General features: G+C 35.8%; 1 protein-coding gene across 1 annotated transcript in view; it reads left to right on the top strand.

Annotated features, from left to right (window-relative positions):
- LOC145631406 (mitochondrial intermediate peptidase, mitochondrial-like) overlaps positions 1-20528 on the top strand; it is a 30705-nt gene that overhangs the window by 5084 nt on the left and 5093 nt on the right. Inside the window, exons 8-16 of the mRNA XM_081683475.1 lie at positions 2024-2119; positions 2503-2622; positions 3184-3309; positions 3773-3928; positions 5952-6068; positions 6653-6778; positions 6875-6942; positions 7857-7992; positions 8098-8263. Coding sequence (XP_081539601.1) covers positions 2024-2119; positions 2503-2622; positions 3184-3309; positions 3773-3928; positions 5952-6068; positions 6653-6778; positions 6875-6942; positions 7857-7992; positions 8098-8263 — 1111 coding nt within the window. The remainder of the gene's footprint in view (positions 1-2023; positions 2120-2502; positions 2623-3183; positions 3310-3772; positions 3929-5951; positions 6069-6652; positions 6779-6874; positions 6943-7856; positions 7993-8097; positions 8264-20528) is intronic.

The raw sequence follows: 20528 nt of genomic DNA, 5'->3' as shown, positions 1-20528 counted from the left end.
GAACAATGTAAAGAAAATTGGGAATTCATGATATATTATACTTTATGATTATGATCGAGAGGACAACATAACCTCCTTGACAAAGTGAAGAATCAGAAAGCTAATTGGGCATGTTGAACATCCAAAAGTAAAAATGGAATCATCCATTTAAAAACACACAATCCCAGAACACCTCTACCCTATTAGGCTTATGAGGGAAAATATAGTCATTAATCTCTAGCAAAGGCAGCTCAAAGATCCCAAATTCTGACTTGCATCTTTTTGAAGCACTCCATCTCACTCATCACGAGGAGTCCAGATCCTCCATGATGATCCAATTCTTCTTTGCATTTGTGCTTAATATAAATCTGCACAGTATCTACTAAAACTTTTACCACTGACCAGTAGGACCAAAAGATGAAAAATAGACGTATATGGGTTTGGTCCTTATGAGGAACTGTATATTGAAGGCTAAGTTTCTCGTCACATAGTGTTGCCAAATCTTAAGGAATATATTCAGTTATCTTATTTTTAACCATGTACAGGGTTTAATCCTGGAGATTGGACCCCCTCTAGTGCTCATCTCAGAGACTATTTTGTTTTTAAACTTTATCCTAATCAATTTGTCTTCCTCTTGATATGTTCAATATTGAAACTCAAATCTGGTAAAGCTATTGAGATTTAACAATGTTACTTTGTATTTTAGGCATTAACCAGAAGAAAATTTTCTTTGTGCAATTTCACTTTGGCCATATAAAGCTGGATATTAAAGGTCTCGGAAAAGGTTGAGCTTGAGGCTAAACTGTGAATTTGTTGGAAAAGCTATAACTCCATGATCATATGTAGATTCAGTGATGTAACGGGTGCATTTTCACAATCCATGTGTATTGTTGTGCTTAAAGAGTTTTGGGAGGGGAAATTTTGAGGTGGTGAGAGAGCTTCTACTGTAGTTTTTCTGTTATCATGGATGTTTAGTGGTATGCTTCTATCCTATTTCATGCAGTGACTTTGTCAGATTTAGAAGAAGTAAAGGGAGGAAGGCTTTTTGGGGATCCATATTCTTGGTTATCTTTTGGGTGTTGAGGGCCTTATGGCTACAGAAAACAAACATGGTTGTCAATCATTAATGTTCTCTTGAGGAACTGTTTTCTTGTGTTATGGGCTTTGAAAGAATCTCTAGAAATATACTGCTGCTGGAAGATAAGGAGCCAAGGACCAAGGTAAAGATGTGCTTGTAGTTTCAATGGCATTGTAACAGTGAATCGTTTTGACAAATTTTGTTCCATTGAAGATTGGCACCCCTTGAGGCTATTAGTTTTTTCCAGTCATTAATTAGGGCATCTCCAGTGATTTGGCTGGACTACTTGCAGCTTAACTTGCCATAACCAAAAATTATGGATATACCATTTTCTAGCTATAATCTTCTTAAATGGTAATCAACAGCACAAGTTTGATTACTCCAGATGTAAATCAATGCTCGCATTTTTTTTACTTGCTTTCCTTAAATCCGATTCAAGAAAGGTTGTTTGGTTTGGCTAGATAGTTTATTACAGCTACGCACTTCAATGATCAAGCAAGTTCATCCGTTGGAGAATTTCAAGCAACAAAAGGTTACCATTGGATTTCACAGTTCCAGCTCCAAGTTTAAATATGGTGTGCTCATAGCTGGAAGGAAAATGAGGATTTGATGGATGAGTGTAAGGGATCATGATGGTGCTAGAGAGGATAGTCCTTAAAGCACAATTTGGTGCCTGCTAATGGGCTTTTAGATTATGTGCTTAGATTTAATACCTTGAATTAAGCTGTAATATTTTTGCTAATAATAGTTCCTGAAAAATGCTATATTATCCTTTAAATCTTAAGGGAAGTATCTTCAATGTACATATTTTTCCTGGTGGATCCATTTGTATCTATAATGAAGCATTTGCTGAAAGTAGCAGTCAAAGAGAGTTACAAAATTCCTTTTTTTTTTTTTTGCCGTGGCATTTCTGTATAATGTCATGAAAAAAGGTTATGAACAAAATCTTACTCTGTTTGCTATTAGGTGCGAAAACTTGCATATATTCAAGGAAACTCTGCACCTCATGCAAATCTCAATGTACTTGACAAGCTAATAACTGCTCGTCATGAACTGGCACAGGTACTTTGCTTATAATTGTAGTCTTGCTGTTTTCCCTTTTAATATCTGGTTTAATTTTTCTTCCACAGTAGTGTTCAATTTGGTGAGGTCATTTACATAAATTTGAGCATGTCTTTAGCTGGTTGACCTAGTCCATGTGCATTTAGCTGCTAGGGAAAGGAAGAGTCATGGAGCTTATATTCTCATTTATGTATTTTTATTACTCCTTAACACATTGGTGTCAGTGAAATAGCTGGAATCTAGAAATTTCTGCAGCTTGCAATTCGAATAACCCATTGCAAAGGGCAATTGGAGAAGAAGTGAGAAGGGGGTGTGTGTTGGGCAGGGGGGGGGGGGGGCGGCATTGTAAATACTTCTAATACCATATTGGCTAATGGATACAGATAATGGGCTACAAGTCTTATGCTGAATTTGCAGCACGCCCAAACATGGCTTCATCAGCAGATGTTGTAATGTCCTTTCTGCTTGAGTTGAGTAGCATGGTCAAGCCCAAAGCTGATGAGGTATGAAGATTTCTAATTTGTGATTTGTTTTGGTGATTTTTTGGTTAATCTTGCACCTTATTGTATATTTTTATTAATTGGTGGCTGGCACTTTAGTTAGTATATATGCTGGAAGGGTGTTTTTTATAGCTTAAGGTAGTTCTCAAGTGGTATAACAAAAGAACGTTAGAAGTCTAGATCAGTTTCAAACTTTCAAATTATGTCAGATTCAGACGGTGTGTTTGGTGGTTGATGCTTCTTTGGAAAACCCAATTCTTTCAATCTAGCATCAAATCATCTCCAGCACCATTACTCCCACATTCTCCTACCCCCTTTATTTTATCACTGATGGCACATAAGGTAATCATCACTAGCCACTCAAGACTTGGCAACTGTGTTTTGATACAGGCCCAATTTGCCCTTTTGTTTTGTCTCTTTATATTTTTCACAAGAGCAATTGGAAACAGGGTACTAAACATTTATACATATTATATGAGGTTACGACTTTCTGTTGAGATTTATTGTTTGGTCTTGTATGACTCAATGGACTTCTATAACAAAGGGACTCACTGTCTATCATAGGAATTTAGAAAACTCAGATATTACAAGCGACAAAGGACTGGACAAATGCTTGAGGACCTGGAGCCGTGGGATGAGACGTACTACTCGGCAATGATAAAGGCGTCTACCTGTGACTTGGATTCTTCAGTAAGTTATCCCCGCCTGAAAATCTGAATTGTTTTGAACTACTCCCTTTGATTTCTACCCTGTTCACATTTCTCATTTTGAGCATGATTTTGTACTAATATATAGAAACAAATGTCAGTATACAAGATGTTTTTGATTTAGGTTAGTAATAATTTTTACTTGTAGATAAATAGAGATATTAATGGTTAAAATTGTGCATTGGCAATTGTGCTAGCCAATTGTTTTAATTGACGGGAAACGGAGGGAGTACAAATTTTGATTGGATCTCCTCCTGTTTTATACTTCATTACATTATTTTTTTATTTTTTTTAAGGGGAAAGGGTGGTGGTGGTGGTGGTGGTGGGGGGGGGGGGGTGGTTTGCTTGGTTGGAAATACCAATATTTGGATCACTTTTTTGGATCATCATTTTTTTCTTTAAATTGCAACTTGGCATTAAAGTTGACCTGCCTGTTCTATCTACAGGTAATTGCTTCCTACTTTCCTCTGCTACAATGTATTGAGGGTTTGAAATTGCTGGTGGAGTCATTGTTTGGTGCATCATTTCATAATATCCCTCTTGCTCCAGGTGAATCATGGCATCCAGATGTTCTTAAAATGTCACTTCATCATCCTGAAGAGGTACAGTTTATAGAGTTCCATTGAGTCCCTCTGCAATTTATTTCTATGAATTCTGAAATTGAGATTTTTAAGGCCTCAAAGAAATTGGGTAGTTTAAATCAGTTGATAGTATCTATGAGCATGTCTTGCTTAGATTCTTTGACCTCTTATACTAGTAAGTTAAGATCATTTGAAAAGAGATTTAGGGTATCATATGGATGGGTAGTGGGTTGAGTAATTTAAAGCCAAAATTGATTCCAATGGTAGATTTTTGGAGACTGGATGGTTTTCATGAGAAAGGGAAGCCTTGATAGGCTGCTATTTGACTCATGGGCAGAGTTTAGAGTGCTGAGGAAGGTTGTTGGTGAGAAGAGAGGTGGTAATTATGTAGGGATGAGGCCTTGAAGGATCTTGGCCATGAGATTGTTGTCGCTACTGTTACGCCTGCTAGGCTAGTGGGCAATTAGGAGGTGACAGTTAGAGAGGTAGCCAGCAGTGTTGAGTACATTGTGGCTGGTAGCGAACTAGCGATTTGTGTAGGTCATTGGTCACTCATGCAGTTGATTAGGGTTTGGAGTCTTGCAAATCTTTGAGGTTGCATGAGTTGGCAGGTGGTGTGTGCATGATGACTTGTGTCAGGTGGCACATGAAGTTGGCGACAAATCAGCCTTTGCGTGGTTTGATTTTGCACTTAACATGGAAAAGTATATCCATGTATCTGACAAGTATATTTTTTTTTCCTTTTCCGTGTGTGTGTGTGTGTGTGTGTGTGTGTGTTGGGTGGGGGGAGGGGGGGCAACAGTTTGGGGTATGATGTTTCAAAGCATTCTGATTGTAGGCTTCTGTAGGGGTACTTATTGTGAGATCGATGTCATCAAGCTGGCAGGGGTTGAATTCCAGCGATAAATTTAAGGAACATTACTCTGTGAGAATTTGATGTGGATGGATACTTATTGAAGAAACTTAAGAGTATTATTAGTTTCAGGTAAGTAGTAGATTTGCAAGATGACTTAGTTCCTATTCAGAATTTGGATCACTGGGCCTTGATTCTGATCGAAATCTCGGGAGAGTGGGGTGGTGGATGTTGGATATCACTGTTAGTATGGCGTACAACACTGCCTCAATGAAGGTAGTGGTTAAACTCCACCAGTAGATCAGTGTAAATCTTGGCTGAAGAAGGCACCATGCATCTGTCCTGCTTGGGAAACGAAGTCTAAGCCTTATCCATCTTATGAGTACTGATTTTAACCTACGTCACATTTTCCCCTAGGATTACAAATTGGGATATAGAATTGAAAAACTTTGAGTCTTCTGTCGTCTGTTAATTCTGAAGAGGTTGGTTTGTGGAAAGGTTTGCTTTTGGTTTGTCTAGACAACAGAGGACTTCTTGTTCTCTGGCTGTATTTTTCTAAATCCAGTCTTGTCATTGTATTGGCTTGTTAGGGATTTTTGACCTCAGCTTTAGCTGGCCTAATCAAAGAAGGCTGGAATCTATCATCAATCAGCGCTGTGACTTTATGAGCTCTAACTCTTCTTTACTCATTATCCTGCATTGATTCTTGAATATTTACTGTTCCCTTTTCCCTTGGGATTAGAAAAATGGATCTTGCAAGTGTAGCTCATACAGATTCTCATCATGCCCCCCCTCTTCTGTCTTTCCTGTTAATCAGAATCATGTAGAATCTCCCCACTAAGATTATAATTTATTTCTTTATTTCTCTCTGCACCTAGAAATGTGAATTTATGTGTCTTCTAACTCTTCTTTATTCTTGTTTGCTAGCACAGTAGCCATATATGAATCTTTTATCCTGTCCTTTTTTTTTTTAAAAAAATGTAAAAAATAAATCAGTTCTTTGAAGTCAAAAACAAGAAAACCTAGAGCAATGCTTATGATGTTTTGGCCTAAGAATTCCATACTGTTTAAAAGTAACATGTTTTTTTGCTGGTATAAGACATTTTTCCCCCCTTTTCCAGATTACGTACTATGTATTGTTGGTAAATGAGTTGATCTACATATTTCCTTTAAAAATACACTTTGTTTTAGGGTGATTTGGGATACTTGTACCTCGACTTGTATTCAAGGAAGGACAAATATCCTGGTTGTGCTCACTTTGCAATTAAAGGAGGTCGACGCATTTCAGAAGCAGAATACCAACTTCCTGTATGTTTTCATAGTTTTGTCTGATTCATGTTCTCTTGTTCATTGTTATTCTATTGCCCTTTACCTTTTATTTGGCCTGTTTGTGTTACTTCTTTGCTGTAAAATGCATTTCTGAATTTGTTGTTTTAAATGCTTGGTCTGCATTGTGGGTTAAATTACAAATTGAGTTCCTGTTCTTAAGATCTTATTCCTGCAGGATTAAAGGGAATAAAACTTTTTGATTTTTCTGTTCATGATGCAAAGAGTTATGAATTGCAACTTAGCATTCATGCCTAGGTTTGTCATGAGTTTAGTTAAAGTCTTTGAACTAGATTACACGTCACTATTTTATCCATATTTTGATATATGTCCTGCAAAGCAGTTGATGTGAGATATGACAGATATGTTAAGATTTGTTTATTTGAAACAGTTGTGAGACTGCCCTTGTTGCTAATACGAGTATCAAAACCTGCTCAATGTTTTTCTTGTGCCATATCTGGTCATGTTTGGTTTTATCAATTTTGTTAACTCTATTCTTTTGTTAATCAATAATGTTAGGTAACAAATGCTGTTTCTTTATATCTATCGTATACTTTAATTTTAAGGTTGTGGCCCTTGTCTGCAATTTTTCCAATTCAAATAATCCATCAACGGTGAGGCTTAACCACGGAGAAGTAGAAACACTGTTTCATGAGTTTGGACATGCTCTGCATTCACTTTTGTCAAGGACGGTATGCACTGTAGTTTCTTACTTTTTGCAATTTGAATATATATACGTTGGCCAGTGTGGCTGATTGGCTGTTCAAATGTTACCTTTTTTTTTCTAGGAATACCAACATTTTTCAGGAACCAGGGTAGCACTGGATTTAGCTGAAACTCCTTCAAATCTATTTGAGTGAGTAGAATGATTCTTGGTTTTGTACTATATATTCAGAGTTATAAAATGCTATGTTATATGGATTTCATCTACCCTAAAATGCTTTTTTGCAATTGATCCCACATCAAGAGCAAATACCATTGGTTATTGCAAGGAGATAGCTTCTGAAATTTAGGCATGACTAATGACACTAAATTTGCTACTAGCTCACAAACTTAATCTCTTTTATGTTATCCTCATTGCGCTGTCTTCATTTGCTGCATGTCTGAACCTCATATATTTTTATGTGCCTTTCACTCTTTCATGAAATTATGGCATACATGCTAAGTTTACCATATATGAATTACATGTTCTATAATGGAGGCTGGATTGTGCTATTTTACCTGGCAATTGTTTGCTTTACTGAGCTTATAGTGAGTTGGCATCATAGCTCTGAAGGAGAATTTTGTGGTGCACGAAGTGGTTTAGCCCTTTAAATATGTAGATTGGTTGCAAGTTCCTTTTGTGGGGATTTATATGGCAGAGGAAAAAAGGTTGTGGACTTGTGGCTATCTTGTGGACAATTTGGCAAGAATGGGATGGTAGAGTATTTAATGGACTAGCTTCTTCCCATGATACTATGATAATTTATGGGATACAGAAACTTTGTCAGCATTTTGATGGTCTAAGGCAACTGGGAATTTAGACTTTATCCAATTGGAGAGTTGAATTACAATGGTACTTGTCCAAGTTGGTAACTTCTATGCTTATAAATAAAAAGAAAAAGGAAAAATGAGCACATAGATATGTAAGTATTCCGTTCACGCTAATCACGTACAGTTACATTTTGTTACGAGGATCTGATTTGTTGGATAGTTTGCAATCTTTGCATTGAAACATAGCTTAGTACTGTTAGAATGGTTGGGTACAGATTTATGACTGATTATTTTTAGGTACTACGCTTGGGATTATCGAGTTTTGAAGACATTTGCTAAACACTATTCAACTGGGGAAATCATACCCAAAAAGTTGGTGGATTCGATGCAAAATGCTAAAATGATGTTTGCTGCAACTGAATTGCAGCGGCAGGTATGCTGGCTGAGGATATGAATGGATTAGTGAGTTGTGCTATAATTGCTTTTCCTCTTCAAAAGTATTCTTGACTTTCTTTATCTTTTGCTTGTTTCTTCTTAGATCTTTTATGCGCTGATTGATCAAAAGCTTTTTGGGGAACAAGATTCTACAGCAAGAGATACTATTTCAATTGTTGCAGATTTGAAAAGGCAATACACAAGTTATAAGCAAGTTGAAGGAACACACTGGCACACCCGGTTTAGTCACTTGCTGAATTATGGTGGAGGTATGTCTTCTGCGAGAATCAAACACTGGAATCTGTCATTTATCAGCATTTATTCTTTTTTTTTTTGTTATTATGGTAGGATAATAACTACAATTAGAGCTGTCAAAAGTTGACCTGACCCGAATTACCGACTCAAATCCGATTGTTAACCGACCCATCTGAACCCGAAAAATGGTGACCCAAACCCGACCTGACCCGACCTGTAACCAACCCTAGACCTGAGTTGACCCAAGTATGTGAGACTCGAACCCGAACCCGAACCCGAACATGAAATGACCTGACCCGACCTGAATGTAACCCGTAAATTATTGATTAGAACTGAACCCAACTTGAACCGAAATTGACCAAAACCCGTTTTAATCAGTCAAAACCCGAATTTTACCCGACTTGTTACTAACCTGACCTTAATTTAACCCGACCCGTTCCTAACTCGACCCGAATTTAACCCAACCTATTACAAACCCGACCCGAAATCAACCCGACTTATTATTGACCTGACCCTAGTTCAACCCGACTTGTTATTGACTCGACCCGAATTTTACCGGACCTATTACTAACCCGACTCAAAAATTCAACCCGATCTGTTACTAACCCGACTTGAAATCAACACGACTTGTTATTGACCCGACTTAAATTCAACCTAAATTGTTCCTGACCTTAAATGCATTTTAGACAACCTTATTGTTGTTGATTAAAGCATCATCCTCAAATTTAAGAGTTAAATATAGTATATATTTAATGTATGGTCATAGGAGATAATTATTTTCCTAAATTATAAATTATAGTTCCCTTGTATATTGCCATATATATTATAGTCAAAGGAAATAATTAGCTTGATAAAAATGATAATTATCTATTTATAGTTAGCTGAACTCGAATATGACCTGACTTGGAAATAACCCCACCTGATTGTAACCTGCAAATTATTGACTTGAACAATAGTCGACTTGACTCCGACAATGATCCGACTTGGAAATGACCCAACTTGATTATAACCCGCAAATTACTGACTTGAACCGGACCCGAATTGAACCCGAGAATGACCCGACTTGAAAATGACTCGACCAGATTAAAACCCGCAAATTATTGACTTGAACCGAACCCGAGAATGACTTGACCTATTCTAACCCGCAAATTATTTACTTGAACCGAACGCGACTCGAACCCGAGAAATAACCTAACCTGTTTTGACCCGTGAAAACCCGAACTAAACCCGACCTATTATTCACCCGACCCGAATGAACCCAACCTAGTATTAACCCGACCCAAACCCGATAAGAAATATGTCCCGACATGACCCGACTCAAGCATAACCCAACCCAAACCCGACCCGCATAGGTTATGAAATTAATCCGAATTGACCTGACCCGAGTTGACCCGGACCACTCTTACCGACCTAAACCCAACCTGTTTACCTGAATTAATAGCTCTACCCGAAACTTCCAAAATTTCTCAAAAAGCGTTCAAATTAGCCTTCAATTTTGAAACTTTTTAAATTTTTTTTCACCCAGAAATAAAAATTGCTGAAATGTTTACCATGATCCATAATACCCTCCGGGAGTCCAATTGGCTTGGTGGAACCATCCAATTTGCCTTTCAACGACCAATTTACCAGTGTACAATTTGCATCGATTTCATTAACTCAAGCCTACCACGAACATTTACGACAACATATAGTGATCATATATGGTTCCAAACGGCATTATATGACCCCGAGATTTATCTTCTAGAATTTCAAGACTTTTCGACAACAGGCCTCTAAAAACCTCCGAAATTTCGCAAAATGCGTGGATATTAGACTTCAATTTTGGAATTTTTTGACTTTTTTTCGTCCGAAAATAAAAATTGCCGTAATGTTTACGGTGGTCCCTAATAGCCTTTGGGAGTCCATGTGGCTACGTGCAACTATCCAATTTTTCTTTAAACAGCCAAGTTATCGGTTTACAATTTGCCCCGATTTCAGTAACTCAAGATTATAATGATTATATATGGTTCCAAACGACATTATATGACCCCAAAAATTTATTTCCTAAAATTTCTAAACTTTTTGACACCGAGTCCCGAAACCTTCAAAATTTCTCAAAAAGCGTGGATATTAGACTTCAAAAAATTGCCGAAATGTTTACCTTGGTCCCTAATACCTCCGGGAGTCCAATTGGGTGGTTAGGACTATCCAATTTGCCTTTAAACGACCAATTTTCCGATTTACAACTTGCACGGAATTCATTAACTCAAGCTTACCACGAATATTTATGACAACATATAATGATCATATATGGTTCCAAACGGCATTATATAATCCCGAGATTTATCCCCTAATATCTCAAGCCTTTTCGACCCCGGGCCTCAAAACCTCCAAATTTCAAAAAAAGCTTGGATATTAGTCTTCAATTTTGGATTTTTTTGACTTTTTTCGCCCGTAAATAAAAATTGCCGAAATGTTTACCATGGTCCCTAATACCCTCCGATAGCTCAATTGGCTAGGTAGAACCGTCTAATTTGCCTTTAAACGGCAAATTTACCGGTTTACAACTTGCATCGATTTCATTAACTCAAGCCTACCACGAATATTTTTGACATTATATGATGATCATATATGGTTCCAAATGACATTATATGACCCCAAGATGTATTCCCTAAAATCTCAAAGATTTTCGACATCGGGCCTCGAAACCTCTAAAATTTCTCAAAAATCATGGATATTGGCCTCAAATTTTTGTATTTTTTGACTTTTTTTTCACTTGTAGATAAAATTGTTAAAATGTTTACCGTGATCCATAATATCCTCCGGGAATCTAGTTAGGTGGGTTGAACCATCCAATTTGTCTTTAGATAGCGAATTTTATTTTATTAACTCAAGCCTACGACGAACATTTATGACAACATATAATGATTATTTATGGTTTAAAACAGTATTATATGACCTCGAGATGTAATTCCTAAAATATCAAAACTTTTCGACAACGAGAACCGAAACCTTAAAATTTTCTCAAAAAGCGTGAATATTAGCCTTCAATTTTGTATTTTTTGACTTTTTTTTGTCTGAAAAGAAAATTGCCGAAATGTTTACCATGGTTCTTAATACCTTCCGGTAGTCCAATTGGGTGGTTGGAACCATCCAATTTGTCTTTAAACGACCAATTTACCGGTTTACAACTTGTACCGATTTCATTAACTCAAGCCTACCACGAACATTTATTACAACAAATAATTATCATATATGGTTCCAAATGACGTTATATGACCTAGAGATGTATTCCCTAAAATTTCAAGTCTTTTCGACACCGGATCCCGAAACCTTCAAAATTTCTTGAAAAACGTGGATATGCCTTTAATTTTTGAATTTTTTTTGCCTAGAAATAAAATTTGTCGAAATGTTTACCATGTTCCTTAATAGTTAATACCCTCCCGGAGTCCAATTGGTTGGGTGAAACCATCCAATTTGCCTTTAAACGACCAATTTACCGGTTTACAACTTGCACCTATTTCATAAACACAAGCCTACCATGAACATTTATGAAAACATATAAAGGTCATTTATGGTTTCAAACAGCATTTTCTGACCCCGAGATGCATCCTCTAAAATCTCATTTCTTTTCGACACCGAGCCTCGAAACATTCGAAATTTCACATAAAGCGTGGATATTAGCCTTCAATTTTGGAATTTTTTGACTTTTTTTCGATTGGAAAAAAAAATTGCTGAAATGTTCAATTTACCGGTTTACAACTTGCACATATTTTATTAATTCAATCCCACCACAAACATTTATGACAAAAATAATGATTACATATGCTTTCAAATGACATTATATGACCTTGAGATGTATTCCCAATAATTTGGAGACTTTTAGACACCGGATCCTCATGAAGACTCTAAACTTTCTCAAAAAGGTAGATGTTAGCGTTCAATTTTTGAAATTTTTAACTTTTTTTTTCCCAGAAATAAAAATTAGCCAAATGTTTATCATGGTCTCTAATACCCTCCGGGAGTCCAATTGGGTGGGTGGGTGGAACCATCCAATTTGCCTTTAAAAAGCCAATTTACCGGTTTACAACTTGCATCGATTTCATAAACTCAAGCCTACCACGAAACTTTATAACAACATTATAATTATATATGATTCCAACTACATTATATGACCCTGTTATGTATCTCTTAAAATCGCAAGGCTTTTAAAACCTCTAAAATTTCTTAGAATGCGTGGATAATAGCCTTCAATTTTGGAATTTTTATACTTATTTTCGCTCATAAATAAAAATTGCCGAAATTTTTACCCTAGTCCCTAATATCCTACGGGAGTCCAATAAGGTGGGTTGAACTATCCAATTTGCTTTTAAACGACAATTTACTGGTTTAAAACTTGCACTGATTTCATGAACTCAAGCCTATCACGAACATATAATGATTATAAATGTTTCCAAACTTCATTATATGACCCCAAGATGTATCCCCTAAAATCTCAATACTTTTCGAAACTGGCCTCAAAACCTCCAAAATTTCTCAATAAGCGTGGATATAAGCCTTAACTTTGTTAATTTTGACTTTTTTTCGCACGGATATAAAAATTGTTGAAATGTTTACCATGGTCCCTAATATCTTCTGGGAGTCCATTTTGGTAGATGGAACCATACAATTTGCCTTTAAATGGCCAATTTACCGATTTATAACTTGTAACGATTTCATTAACTCAAGCCTACAACGAACATTTATGACAACAAAAAATTATAACTTATGGTTCCAAACGACATTATATGACTCCGAGATTTAATCCTTTGAATTTCAAGACTTTTAGACACCCTATAGACTCCAAAATTTCTCAAAAATGTGGATATTAGTCTTCAATTTTGGAATTTTCGACTTTTCTATTTCGTAAAAATTGCCGAAATGTTTACCATGGTTCCTAATACCCTCCGATAGTTCAATTTGCTAGTTACAACAATCCTATTTGCCTTTAAACGGCCAACTTACCGGTTTACAACTTGCACCGATTTCATTTACGCAAGCCTACCACGAACATTTATGACAACATATAATGATAATATATGATATTAAATAACATTATATGACCCCGAGATGTATTTTCTAAACTCTTAAATATTTTTGACACCGGGTCTTGAAACCTCTGAAATATCTCAAAAAAGCGTGGATATTAGCCTTAAATTTTTGAATTTTTTTGACATTTTTCGCTTGAAAATAAAAATTGCCGAAATGTTTACTATCGTCCCTAAAACCCTCCGGGAGTCTAATTAGGTGGGTGGAACCATCCAATTTGCTTTTAAATATCGAATTTACCACTTTACAATTTGCACCGAGTTCAATAACTCAAGCCTAACACGAACATTTATGACAACATATAATGATCATTTATGGTTTAAAACAGCATTATATGACCCTGAGAGGTATCCCCTAAATCTCAAAGCTTTTCGAACCCGGGCCTCAAAAACCTCTGAAATTTCTCAAAAATCGTGGATGTTAACCTAAATTGTTGAATTTTTTGACTTTTTTTTCGCTTGAAAGTAAAAAATGCCGAAATGTTTACCATGGTCCCGAATATTCTCCGGGAGCCCAATTGGGTGGGTGGAATCATCCAAATTGCCTTTAAATAACAATTTACCGGTTTACAATATGCGCTGATTTCATTAACTCAAGCCTACCACGAACATTTATGATTACAAATAATTATTATATATGCTTCCAAACGACGTTATATGACCCCGAGATGTATTCCCTAAAATCTCAAGTCTTTTCGACACCGGGTCCTAAATCCTCCAAAATTTCTTAAAGACGTGGATATGCCTTTAATTTCGGAATTTTTGTCTTTTTTTTCGCACAAAAATAAAAATTGTCGAAATGTTTACCATGTTTTTTAATATCCTTTGGGAGTCCAATTGGTTGTGTGGAACCATCCAATTTGACTTTGAACGACCAATTTACCAGTTTACAACTTGCACCTATAACATTAAGTCAAACCTACCACGAACATTTATGACAACATATAAAGGTCATTTATGGTTTCAAACTGCATTATATAACCCTGAAATGTATCCCCTAAAATTTCATTTCTTTTCGACACCAGACCCCGAAACAATAAAAATTTCTCAACAAGCGTGGATATTAGCCTTCAATTTTAGAATTTTTTGACTTTTTTTGCTGAAAATAAAATTTGGCGAAATGTTTACCATGGTCCTAATATCTTCCGGAAGTCCAAATAGGTGGGGGGAACCATCCAATTTGCCTTTAAACGACCAATTTTCCGATTTACAACTTGCACCGATTTCATTAACTCAAGCCTACGACGAACATTTATGAGAAAAATAATGATTACATATGGTTCCAAACGATATTATATGACCTTGAGATGTATTCCTTAGAATTTCGAGACTTTTAGACACTGAATTTCAAAGACTCCAAAATTTCTCAAAAAGGTGGATATTAGCGTTCAATTTTTGAATTTTTGGACTTTTTTCGCCTAGAACTAAAAATTGGCCTAAGGGTTTATAATGGTCTTTAATACTCTTCAGGAGTCCAATTGGGTGGGTGGAACCATCCAATTTTTCTTTAAAAGGCCAATTTACCGGTTTACAACTTGCACCGATTTCATTAATTCAGGGCTACCACGAACATTTATGAGAACATATAATGATTATATATGATTCCAAACGGCGTTATATGACCCCGAGATGTATCTCTTAAAATCTCAAGGCTTTTCGACACCTAGTTCCGAAACCTCCAAAATTTCTCAAAAGCGTGTATAATAGCCTTTAATTTTGGAATTTTTTGACTTATTTTCGCACACACATGAAAATTGCCGAAATTTTTACCATGGTCCCTAATACTCTACGGAACTCTAATTGGGTGGGTTGAACTATCCAATTTGTCTTTAAATGACAAATTTCCGGTTTAGAACTTGCACTTATTTCATTAACTCTAGCCTACCACGACCATTTATGACAACATATAATCATTATAAATGTTTCCAAACGGCATTATATGACCATGAGATGTATCCCCTAGAATTTTAATACTTTTCGACTCCGGATTCCGAAACCTCCAAATTTTGGCAAAATGCGTGTATATTAGACTACAATTTTGGATTTTTTTTACTTTTTTCGTCCGAAAATAAAAAATGCCGAAATGTTTAGCATTGTCCCTAATACCCTAAGGGAGTCCAATTAGGTGGGTGGAAGTGGAAGTGGAACCATCCAATTTGCCTTTAAACGATCAATTTACCGATTTACAACTTGTACTGATTTCATTAACTCAAGCCTACCACGAACCTTTATGACAACATATAATAATCTTATATTGTTCCAAATGGCATTATATGACCCCGAGATTATCCTCTAAAATTTAAAAAAATTTCATCACCAGGCCCGAAACCTCCAAAATTTCGCAAAATGCGTGGATATTTGACTTTGGAATTTTTTTGACTTTTTTTCGATAGGAAATAAAAATTGCCGTATTTTTTTTTACAGTGGTCCTTAATACCCTGTGGGTGTCCACATGGCTAGGTGCAACCATCCAATTTGCCTTTAAACAACCGAGTTACTAGTTTACAACTTGCACCGATTTCATTAAATCAAGCCTAAAACGAACATTTATGACTACAAATAATGATCATATTTGGTTTCAAACGGCATTATATGACCCCGAAATGTATTAGTTAAAATTTCTAAACTTTTCGACACCGAGCCCCGAAACCTTCAAAATTTCTCAAAAAACGTGGATATAAGACTTTAATTTTGACATTTTTTAACATTTTTTTCACCCGGAAATAAAAATTGCCGAAATGTTTACCTTGGTTCATAATATCCTCCAAGTGTCCAATTGTGTGGGAGGAACCATTCAATTTGCCTTTAAATAGTGAATTTATCGATTTAAAACTTGCACTGATGTCATTGAATCAAGTTTACCACGAAAATTTATGACAACATATAATGATAATCTATGGTTTTAAACATTATTATATGACCGAGAGATGCATCCCCAAAAATCTCAAAGTTTTTCGAAACTGCCGGAACTTCAAAAATTTCTCAAAAAGAGTGGATAAGCCATCAATTTTGGAATTTTTTAACTTTTTTTCGCACGGATATAGAAATTGCCGAAATGTTTACCATGGTCCCTAATACCCTCTCGAAGTCCAATTTGGTGGATGGAAATATCCAATTTGCCTTTAAACGACCAATTTACCGATTTACAACTTGCACCGATTTTATTAACTCAAGCCTACCACGAACATTTATGACAACATATAATGATCATATATGGTTCCAAACAGCATTATATGACCCCGAGATGTATTCTCTAAAATCTCAAGGTTTTTCGTATCGGGCCCCGAAACTTCCAAAATTTTACAAAAAACGTGAATATATAAGCCTTCAATTTTTGTTATTTTTTAACCTTTTTCCCGAATACCCCTATGGAAGTCCAATTTGGTGGATGGAACCACCTAATTTGTCTTTAAATGACCAATTTACCGATTTACGACATACACCGATTTCATTAACTCAAGACTACCACGAACATTTATGACAACAAATAATTATTACTTATGATTCCAAAAGACATTATACGACTCCGAGATTTAATCGCTTGAATTTCAAGTCTTTGAGACACCGTGGCCATGAAGACTCCAAAATTTCTCAAAAAGTTGATATTAGTCTTCAATTTTGGAATTTTTTGACTTTTTTTCGCACGTAAATAAAAATGGCCGAAATGTTTACCGTGACCCCTAATACGCTCTGATAATTCAACAATTGGCTGCGTAAAACCATCCAATTTGCCTTTTAACGGCCAATTTACCGATTTAGAACTTGCACCGATTTCATTAACTCAGGCTACCACGAACATTTATGACAACATATAATGACCATATATGGTTCCAAATGACATTGTATGACCCCGAGATGTATTCCCTAAAGTCTCAAAGATTTTCGACACCGCGCCTCGAAACCTCTTAAATTTCTCATAAAACGTGGATTTTTTTGGCTTTTTTTTTCACTTGTAAATACAAATTGTCGAAATGGTTGCCATGGTCCCTAATACCCTCCGGGAGTCTAATAACCAACCAATTTGCCTTTAAATAGCGAATTTTTTGGTTTACAACTTGCACCGATTTCATTAAATTAAGCTTACCACAAACATTTATGACAACATTTAATGATCATTTATGGTTTAAAACAGTATTATATGACCCTTAGATGATTTCCTAAAATCTCAAATCTTTTCGACACCAGGCTCTGAAACCTCCAAAATTTCCCAAAAAAGCAGGGATATTAGACTTCAATTTTGTAATTTTTTACATTTTTTTCGCCCTGAAAATTAAAATTGCCGAAATGATTACCATGGTCCCTGATAGCCTCTGGTAGCCCAATTGGGTGGTTTGAGCCATCCAATTTGCCTTTAAACGACCAATTTACTGGTTTACAAGTTGTACCAATTTCATTAACTCAAGCCTATTACGAACATTTATGACAACAAATTATTTTTCATATATGGTTCCAAACGACGTTATATGAACCACAGATGTATTCCCTAAAATATCAAGTCTTTTCGACACCGGATCCTGAAACCTCCAAAATTTCTAAAAAAATGTGGAAATGCCTTTAATTTTTGAATTTTTTGACTTTTTTTTTTCGCCCAGAAATTGTCGAAATGTTTACCTTGGTCCTTAATACCCTCTTGGAGTCCAAATGGTTCGGTGGAACCATCCAATTTGCTTTTAAACGACCAATTTACCGGTTTACAACTTGCACCTATTTCATTAACACAAGCCTACCACGAACATTTATGATAACATATAAAGGTCATTTATGGTTTCAAACAGCATTATATGACCCCGAGATGTATCCCCTAAAATCTTAATACTTTCCGACATCGGACCCCGAAACCTTCGAAATTTCTCACAAAGCGTGGATATTACCCCTCAATTTTGGAATTTTTTTTGACTTTTTTTCAACTGGAAAATGTTTACCATGGTTCTAATATCTTTTGGGAGTCCAATTGGGTTGGTGGAAGTGTGGAACCATCCAATTTGCGTTTAAACGTCCAATTTACCGGTTTACAACTTATACCGATTTCATTAATTCAAGCCTACAACAAACATTTTTGACAACATATAATGATTATATAAATCTTTCCAAACTGCATTATATGACTCTGAGATGTATCTCTTAGAATTTAAAGACTTTTCGACATCGAGTTCCGAAACCTCCAAAATTTCGCAAAATGCGTGGATATTAGACTTCAATTCTGGAATTTTTTTGACTTTTTTTCGCCCGAAAATAAAAATTGCCGAAATGTTTACCATGGCTCCTAATACCCTACGGGAGTCCATTAACCATCCAATTTGCCTTTAAACAGCCAATTTACCGATTTACAACTCAACCTGATTTCATTAAATCAAGTCTACCACGAACATTTATGACAACATATAATGATCATATGTGATTCCAATTTACAGATTTATCCTCCTGAATTTCAAGACTTTTTGACAAGGGGCCCCGAAACCTCCAAAGTTCTGCAAAATTCGTGGATATTAGACTTAAATTTTGGAATTTTTTGACTTTTTTTCGCCCGAAAATTAAATTGCCGTTATGTTTATAGTGGTCCCTAATACCCTCTGGCGTGGCTAGGTGCATCAATCCAATTTGCCTTTAAATAGTCGAGTTACCGATTTACAACTTGCACTGATTTATTAAGTCAAGCCTACAATGAACATTTATGAAAACAAATAAAGATCATATATGGTTCCAACATCATTATATGACCCCGAAATGTATTCTCTTAAATTTCTACACTTTTCAACATCGAGCCCCGAAACCTTCAAAATTTCTCAAAAAGTGTGGATATAAGACTTCAATTTTGGAATTTTTTTCACTTTTTTTCGCACGGATATAGAAATTGCCAAAATGTTTATCATGGTTCTTAATATTCTTTGGGAGTCCAATTTAATGGGTGGAACCATCTAATTTGTCTTTAAACGACTAATTTAACGATTTACAACTTGCACCGATTTCATTGACTGAAGCCTACCACGAACATTTATGACAACAAATAATGATTACATATGGTTCCAAACGACATTATATGGCTTCGAGATTTATTGCTTTGAATTTCAAGACTTTAAGGCATCGAGCCCCGAAAACTCTAAAATTTCTAAAAAAGGTGGATATTAGCCTTCAATTTTTGAATTTTTTGACATTTTTTTCGTCCAAAAAAAAACTATCGAAATGTTTACAATGGTCACTAACATCCTTCGAGATTCCAATTGGGTGGGTGGAACCATCCAACTTGCCTTTAAACGGCCAATTTACCAGTTTACTACTTGCACCGATTTCGTTAAATCAAGCCTACTACACACTTTTATTACAACTTATACTGATTATATATGGTTCTAAACGGTATTATATGACCTTGAGATGTATCCCCAAAGTTTTTCAATAAAGCGTGGATATTAGCCTTCAATTTTGGAATTTTACGACTTTTTTTATCCCTTAAAAAAAAATAGCTGAAATGTTTACCATGGTCCTTAATAACTTCTGAGAGTCATATTAGGTGGTTGGAATCATCCAATTTGCCTTCCAATGGCCAGTTTACCTATTTACATCTTGCACCGATTTCATTAATCAAGTTTACCACGAACATTTATGACAACATATAATGATCAAATATGGTTCCAAACGACATTAAATAACTCCAAGATTTATCCCCTTATATCTCAAGCCTTTTCGACCCCGGGCCTCGAAACCTCCAAAGTTTCACAAAATGCGTGGATATTAACCTTAAATTTTGGAATTTTTCGCTTGTAAATAAAAATTGCGGAAATGATTACCATCGTCCCTAATACCCTCCGGGAGTCTAATTAGGTGGGTGGATTCATCTAATTTGCCTTCAAATAGCGAATTTACCAGTTTACAACTTGCACCTATTTCATTAACTCAAGTCTACCACGAACATTTATGACAACATATAATGATCATTTATGTTTTAAAACAGCATTTTATGACCCGTAGAAGTATCCCCTAAATTCTCAAAGCTTTTCGACATCAGGCCCTTAAACCTAAAAAAATTATCAAAAATCGTGTATATTAGCCTTCAATTTTGGATTTTTTTTTTACTTTTTTTCGCTTGAAAATTAAAATTGCCGAAATGTTTACCTTGGTCCCTAATACCGTCTGGGTGTCCAAGTTGGGAACCATCCTATTTGCCTTTAAACAACCAATTTACTGGTTTACAACTTGCACCTATTTTATTAACTCAAGT

Source organism: Chenopodium album, chromosome 5, assembly GCF_948465745.1.
Source record: "Chenopodium album chromosome 5, dcCheAlbu1.1, whole genome shotgun sequence".
NCBI classification, from domain to species: Eukaryota; Viridiplantae; Streptophyta; class Magnoliopsida; order Caryophyllales; family Amaranthaceae; genus Chenopodium; species Chenopodium album.
The sequence above is the reverse complement of the archived record's forward strand: the minus strand, read 5'-3'. Positions and strand labels throughout refer to the sequence as shown.